Source organism: Mesitornis unicolor, unplaced genomic scaffold (assembly GCF_000695765.1).
Source record: "Mesitornis unicolor isolate BGI_N332 unplaced genomic scaffold, ASM69576v1 scaffold42516, whole genome shotgun sequence".
NCBI lineage: Eukaryota > Metazoa > Chordata > Aves > Mesitornithiformes > Mesitornithidae > Mesitornis > Mesitornis unicolor.
Window position 1 is genome coordinate 1 of NW_010189701.1, and position 7,746 is coordinate 7,746.

General features: G+C 35.8%; 1 protein-coding gene across 1 annotated transcript; it reads right to left on the minus strand.

Moving 5' to 3' along the window:
- Positions 1 to 443: 443 nt before the first annotated feature.
- Positions 444 to 7,391, minus strand: LOC104541989 (general transcription factor IIH subunit 2). Its single transcript, XM_010186160.1, has 11 exons — positions 7,336 to 7,391; positions 7,169 to 7,246; positions 6,447 to 6,483; positions 5,908 to 5,994; positions 5,080 to 5,130; positions 4,565 to 4,619; positions 3,659 to 3,764; positions 2,556 to 2,646; positions 2,305 to 2,392; positions 1,653 to 1,760; positions 444 to 511 (listed from the first exon to the last, which is right to left on the minus strand). The coding sequence occupies exons 1-11, from the start codon at positions 7,389 to 7,391 to the stop codon at positions 444 to 446; spliced, it is 825 nt and encodes a 274-aa protein (XP_010184462.1).
- Positions 7,392 to 7,746: the final 355 nt, after the last annotated feature.

The window sequence follows — 7,746 nt, forward strand, 5'->3', positions numbered from 1 at the left end:
ACTCCTTTGTCATCCCTGAAAACTACGATTCCTTCCATTGAGAAATGCCCTGCTGCACTGATCAAATGAGGCCTCTGTTTTAAACTTCCCTTTGAAGTCACATTAGTAAATAGATAAAAGATACTTTTTTTCCAGGTAATACCGCTCACCGTTACCTTTATAGTGATAAAAATACTTGAATCAAGAAATGCAAGTAAAATTGGTACTAATTACTTTAATACCTTGTAGCACCCTTGTGTTCTAATCACTGCACAACACAACTAAAAGCCTCAACTACGGCCCCATACTGGAAATGCAAATGGAAATAAAAATTCTACTGAGAAGCCACAGGACATTACTTTTTTCATGTTATTTTGCAGTATTTTCGCTGAAAAGCAAATTTTCTAAATATGAGTCATTATCATGGAATTCTAACCAGCTCATTGAATTATAATCAACTTTACTTACGCCATGCTAAAGGATGGTTTTGCACCTTGATCAGATACAGAAGCAATAGCATGCTGAGGAAAACCTGAAGAGAAAAATATTACCAATTTTAAACATACAAGTAATCTTTTAGATTCTTACTTCAATGGAGAAGTTCAAAGATAATTCTAAACATTAAGGCTTATTTCCTTCTTTGTTTGCTTGTTTCTTACTGCAGGAGAAGTAATACACTCTTAGTAGGTATCAAGTAGGTATTTCACGATATTTGAAAAAAAGAAATCTTGTCATAGACTTCATATAAAGTGAAGCTCACTGGAACCCCATTTTTGAAGAACAGCTATAAAGAAAATGATGTGCAATGTCAAGAAAGCAGAAAGAGGACTACATGAATGTTTACTTGAACATAGGTTTCTAATTAAAAAGGAAAATATTTTTGTACGCAGACTCCAAGCATATATTAACTTTCCAAGTACAGCATATGACAGATGAGACTACAGCACTTTAGGGAGGCTGCAACAGATACCATCCTTTCTACCACTTATTTTTTACAGCTTATGTCAAGTGGACAGTTAATTTTTTTTGATTGGTGCTCAGGCTTTACCTATAACAAGTCAGTCTCTTCAGTATGGAAATCTACACATAAAAATACATTCTTATCTGTGAAAATGGGTGGATGAAATGGCATTAGAGTTCCTATTCAGGCTTAATTCCAGGCTTAAATTTATTGAGAAGTATCCTAGGAGAATAAAAGGTTCCTAATTCATTCGTTGAAAGATCACCACAAAGGTGCTCCTAAAAAACAGGTACTACATGGCTAGACAGATGGCTCTTATAATCAATTAAGTTTATAATAGGTGTCTTCTGCAGTGGAAAATAAACAGAAGGAGAAACAGTATAGTTTTTCACATTTCATTTTTAAGTATTACATTTACAACCAGTACAAGCAATGTAATTTCAACTAATTGTTGTCAATTGCAGCCGAGTAATTTGTCTTAATAATTCTTAACTTTATTTAAAGTCTGACTACTTTGCAGGAGTAACATCAGCAAAATTAATATCTATGTAGCAAAGTAAAAGTTAAAATAAAAAAAGAACCAAAACAATTGTGAAAGGTCTTTATTATGCCTCTAACCATTTGTATGGCTTTAACACAGAAGATGCAACTAAAGAAAAAGACACAAGATTTGACATTCTTGTTCTAGGACTTTGACAAAACTATATCCTACCCATTCGAATAAGGGAGCACTCGGAACTTGAACTGGCGGGTAGAGGACTAACATGATGCATCAGCAGCTCCTTATAATGACTTTCATCTAAAATAACATGGTATGTTCCTGTCACAAAGAAAGAAATGCCTTACTCTCAAGATTATGAGCAGGTAAGAAATACAAACATATTCTCCAAATGACAGAAAACAACTTAAGTTAAAAAAAAATTACTCAACTCTGTTCATTAAAAAAAAAAAATAATAGTTAATGCTACTGAAAATTACAAGTTTAAAAGTTGATAACACCAGAAAGTTTATTCAGATATAAAGACCCACAGCTTTTTCTCTGACATCACACTGCAGTAAGGATACTCTAAGAGTTACCACTGTAGTAACTGATATTAACATGTTATATAATTAAATTTCACATCATTATAGCTTTATATGTGGAACACTAAGTTTTAATATATATATTAATGTATTTATTCTCTCCAGAGGTACAGCTACAAGCCGATAATTTTACTAAATACACTGTATTTTGTAGATTTAGGAAACCCATAAACCTGTCAGCACAACAGAATATGCATTTTTAAGTGCAACATAAGAGAAATTATTTAATTTTGATTTTAAACTTGTATTAGTAGTATAACTACACAACTTCAGATACATACCACCAGTTTCTCGGGCAAGCACTGTACAAACCCGAACTTCAGCACTTAAGCCGATGACAGACACTCTGATCTTAACTGCTTTTAAATTCTTCAAATAGAAAAGAAAGCATACTTAAATTCAAATGCAGAGGAGAAAACAGTAAAAAGGTTCAAAGTTTTAAATGAAAATTAATTTGTGATGATGCTGCAACTGTCTCTTTCAGTCTAACCGCCTGGATGTTCAATGAGGTAGTCAAACTTCACTTCTGTACCTTTATTAGATCATAGATGTTGGCTGGATCACATGTCGTCAGACTGCTGAAGACTACCAAAACCTCTCTGCTTGTATGTCCTGGCATGTGCCTAAAGAAATTATACAGTTAATTTACTTCTGTACACTAAGCTACTTGTATGCTGAAGTTTCCAAAAAGACTTCAACATACTGAAGTCAGAAGATGACATTACATGAATTTCCCTAAACTACACACTATAAAAGATCCTTTTTTGAGCACCAGAATTTCACCTTCCAAAACCCAAACCTGTCCAGTATCTAAATTGCAGTACTTGGTTGTGTAGTTTTTACCCGATTGTTTGCTCTAATGCTTAAGTTATCCCAGTACCTTACCTGTACTCTCACAGGTAAAATTCACTTTCAAACTAGCAGCACTGCAGTAAGTCTCCCTGACTTCTTAAAATAATCAGTTTATGGGTGTAAATTTACTAATTTTAACTACTGTCTTAATTCTTAATGGAAAACTCTCTTCCAACCAGTAATTCAAAAAATTTTTTGACACTGATGCTGGTTTTGTTCTGTCACTGTTTCTAGCTATAACTATTGGGTAGAACAGTCTTCCACAAATGTTTATCCCAGCACAATAGCTCATAACAAAAAAGTTTCAAAAATCTATCCAACCCAAAAATCAACCCTTCTAAAGCATGCCAAAACTGCCACCAGATTATTGTAACTCAATTCTATTTCTTTGCTGTTCTCTTATCATTATTAACCCATAACTCTGCCCTCTTTCATACCTTAGCCCTCTGGTAAAAAATAATTGCAAGGTCTTTCATCACCATATTCATACACAATATAAAATAATCTACTTTGTTTTAAAATAGTTGCTTTTTATAGGAAACACATGTTTAAATAGAAACATCTTGTGTTAGAAAATTAACTTCTGCACTACTAGCATATTTAACTTCTTAGAAGTTTGTATTATAACAGGACATAAAGCTGCCTTTTAAAGACTCAGGTCAGTGCAATGCAAGATACTACTTTTAAAAAATACCATCTCCGCCCCTCCAAAAATTCACAATCAGGATTATACTGATTATGGAAAACTAAGAAAACAAAACCACTCCATGATACAATACTAACTTTAAAGTCTGCATGGCCAAATTCAGAGCATTATATAGAGATGGCTCTCCAGTGCAGGCCATATCCACTGCTTTCTTCAGCGCAGCTATGTGGTTTTTTAAGTTACCTGTAAGCAAAAAAAACAATTCACCGGAAATAACAAGTTAAAAGAATTGAAATATCTAAACTGTATATTTAATGAAGTGTACTTGTACAAAAACAGTTTTCAAACTGTGACTTATAACTCCATGTTTCTCCTTAGAAATTGACCTTTTGATCAGAATGTAGAAAACAATAAAACAATATACTAACAGAAAGATATTTACAGGCACTCAATTGTTAGAAACCTTAAGAAGCCAAAGAGAATAAAATCATTGTTGTATATCATTAAGAGCTTAACATGTGTGTGAACTGTCTCACAGTTTAGTTTCCTCTGTTATCCTCAAAGTACTTTTCAAGGATTGATTGATCCTCAGACTCCTCAGTAAAGTTGCTTCACTTTTACAGATGAATAAAAAGAAAAAAATAAGCATTCATCTCTGAAGCCACATGGATTGCTAGTGACAGAAGGCAGGAAACAAAGAAATCCTGCTTCCTAACATCTGAGATCTCACAGAACACACAAATACATAAAATATAAAATTAACAAACAGGGTGAGAAATTAACTATAGGGAAAACAAAACACATTTTACTTGCAATCTGGATAAGCCTTTATCACAAAGAAGCATGTGATGACAATTCTAGATCAAAACAGTTTGAAATAAAATCTTCAGTTTGACATAACTTGCAATAACTTCTCTTTCAATTGAAGATATTATGTTATTTTTATGTATCTACTTCGCTTTCAGCAGTGTCATCCAGGCAGACTACATAAATGTGATTAAAACAGATCTCCAATTTTTAAAAAATATATACTACCTCTTTACCTGAAAGTTCTGTCACTTTTTCAGCTCTTTTACTCTTGGTTACAATTAAACCAATCTGGAGAAGATTAAAAAAAAAAAAGCAAAACTTTTCTTAGCACATTTAGAAATATGATCAGAATTACTTGACTATTCAAGTCTTCTTGTAAGGGTAACAAGAGCAGTACAACACTATGCATCAATTAACATACATTCCTGTATCTCCTGTACTTTTGCCAAAGGTGCAAAAATCAATCTTGTAAAACTCTAAGTGCCTGGGGGAAAAAAAAAAAAAAAAAATCAATTTTCCAAAAAAAAAATCAATCTTCCGAGTTTGAATTTATGTTTAGGAAAAAGGCAATAGATGGGTTCTTATTTTCATTAGTTCAAGCAGAAACAAGAATTTCACGAGACTGATGAGGAATGGCTGGGAAGGAACACATCAGTTGAAACCAGTTTACTAGATACGTGTTAAAACTAAAACTAACTGACTTTTAAAATAGTTTTCAGTTACTTGTTTCTTGTATGGTTGTACATACCTGACTAATAGGATTTTGGTCAAAGTATTCTTCAACAAAATATTCCAGTAACTATAAGGAAAAATTAAGACAGTTAAAAACTAAATACAGTTTTATTTCATATGCATTAAGTACATGTCACTTGCAAAATATCGAGTATCCTTAGAAAAGGAGTAATAAGCCCTTCCTTCCATTCTCCTTTCATCCCATCCCTTTCATCATTCTCTGTCCTCCCATGTAACCAACGCAATGTAAATTCCAAAAACCAGCCACATCTTATTTACTTCAGCAAGTTCTAGATTACTGTTGATTCAAATGGAGGTTTAAGATACACTAAAAGCACTAACCCATACAAAATCATCAAAACCCAGCATTTCAGTGCTTCATGTTATTAAAGATCACATAGTACAAAATGTACAGTTCAAGTCCTACACAGTCTGAAGCAGCAATCCAATTCAACTCCCATTTAGCATCTATTCAAATCAGAATTCATCAAAGCACAACCATAAGAAAAAAAAAGATTCAAGATGTGCAATGAAAGCATCTTTGTTCTTCTTCCATCCCTTGCTACGGGCAGCACTTCAGCTTAATTACAACATGCTTTTCATAATGTGTCTTTCCACAATATGGCCTTAAAAAGAGTTTTTACATGCAAGGCAAACCAATGTCACACAGATTTTACTATGCAAAATACAGGAAAATTACAGATAAGCAACAGAAACAAGGAGGGGGAAAAAGCGGGAATGAGAGGAGAGATGAGGCTTTGCAAGTAAACTAGTCACAGATCACCATTATTTGACAGAGAAACCATGGATTAGTAAGAGAAAACTACATAGAGTACAGAAATACCTTCAATGTGCAAGTAAGTCTGTTTGGTTTTAAATCTTGGTCCTCCATAGTTCTTGATCCATCAACAATAATGTAAAGGTGACGCATCTGTATTATCATAAGTGACAATCACTCACAGAACAGATATTTAAATGAACTGTTCACTGTTCTTTTCCTCTCATGATCACTACAAAATATGCATAACTTGCACCTACATCTCTTAATCTGAATAGCTCAATGTAATGTTATTTACAACTCATTTGAATTATGCCCATTTTTCACATGAAGAAAAATTGACAGAGCAAGCGTGTATGATATGACTGCTGTTGCAAAACACACCCTGCTGCAGCAGCCATGCCAAATCTCTATCTCTGAATACTCATGCTTCCCATCTTACATTCCCAAGGAACAAAGAATATTAAAAAAAAAAAAAGGATGAAAAACACAAGCTTTTGTCTCAAGCACATAAAGTCAGCAGAAATGTATTTCAGATTAGGCATACCACCTCTATTCAAGTAGTTCTGAACTCAGGACAGACAAGGGTTAAGACATTAACATACCATTCCAAGTCGAACTTGTCCATGGTGTCCATAGAACCTAATAAAATACAAAAGGATTTAAGTAAGATGCAAATGAATGGATGGTTCCTAAAACAAAAGTCCAGAACAAATCCAATACAAGACTTGTAACAAATACAAAGCAGTAACAAACCACAGACACTGATTTACACTAAAAAAAGACAATTTAATTACAGATTTGATGTCTCTCAGAACACAAACAAAATCTTCTTACTACCAGGTTTAATGGAACTTTAAAATTTAATCCAAATTTGATTATTTCAACATTATCTGAACTAAAACAAATCTAGATTTTTATCTAGCAATTTTTCTGACACTTTGAAATACAAATCTGGTGCCATGATGCCAAAACCCAGCTTGAAGTAGGATTTGTATATTAAAAAATGTTGAATGATTTTCTCCATACAGTGCAAATTGCAGTTGCAGTGCTCTGCACCGTGGTTCATTGGCTCAAGACCTTTCCTCTTCAGCTAGCACACATCTGGGGTGTCTAGCCTGTACACATTCAATGTTAACATAAAAAATAAGTTTCACAATTTTTTCTGGCAAAATTAATAAGTAGCAGGAAAGAAGCATACATCTGGCGCTCTGAAGAGGTAAGGACACGAAAATATATCGCAGGCATGCCAACATGCTTACACTACCTAGAGGACCCAGTTTCAGAATTATTAATTATAAGTGACCAAACTGGCAACGCACAATACCTTTTCCTCTTTGCCCTGAAAAGAATGTCCTCGATGGTGGCTTTCAGCGATCCGGATTCATCCTCTTTAAGGATTTCCCTAGGGAAAACAGACTGTTACTGAACAGAAGGGAGAGGAGATCGTTCTCGTCGTTCATCAGAAAGTGAGGGGGGAAGGGGAAAGCTCACCAGGTTCGCTCGTAGCCGCCTTCCCAGCGCTTGGTCCGTTCGGGTTCCTCATCCATCGCCGCGGTGCCGCTCGGCCAACTGCGCAGACCAACAGTGGCCGCGCTACACCGGAAGTCGGCGGCCTGGGTCGGGAAGGGGCTGTGAGGAGGGACCGGACCCGGGAAGGCTGAAGAGAGCCGGTCCCGAGCTCTTAATGGGCCTGCTGGTAGACCCAATGCGCTGACCCGGAAGTGCCAGCACTTGCCCTTTTCCGCCCCGGTACGACGCCAACTCCTCCCGGCCAACCCGCCCGCGCCGCGGATCGGTCGTTCCGGGGAGCAACGGTGGCCCTCACCCGCAGCACGGGGCCTGGGGTCCTCTCGCAGGAGGAAGCGAGGCGAGGCGAGGCAAGGTCCGGTGACTGCTACCGGT

Bases quoted from the DNA above. Each gene is read 5' to 3' on its own strand.
- LOC104541989 (XM_010186160.1), bottom strand. From the start codon at position 7,391: ATGGATGAGGAACCCGAACGGACCAAGCGCTGGGAAGGCGGCTACGAG. The intron at 7,247-7,335 runs GTGAGCTTTCCC...TGTTTTCCCTAG, and splicing joins GGCGGCTACGAGCGAACCTG to GGAAATCCTTAAAGAGGATG. The intron at 1,761-2,304 runs GTATGTATCTGA...TCTTTGTGACAG, and splicing joins GCTTGCCCGAGAAACTGGTG to GAACATACCATGTTATTTTA.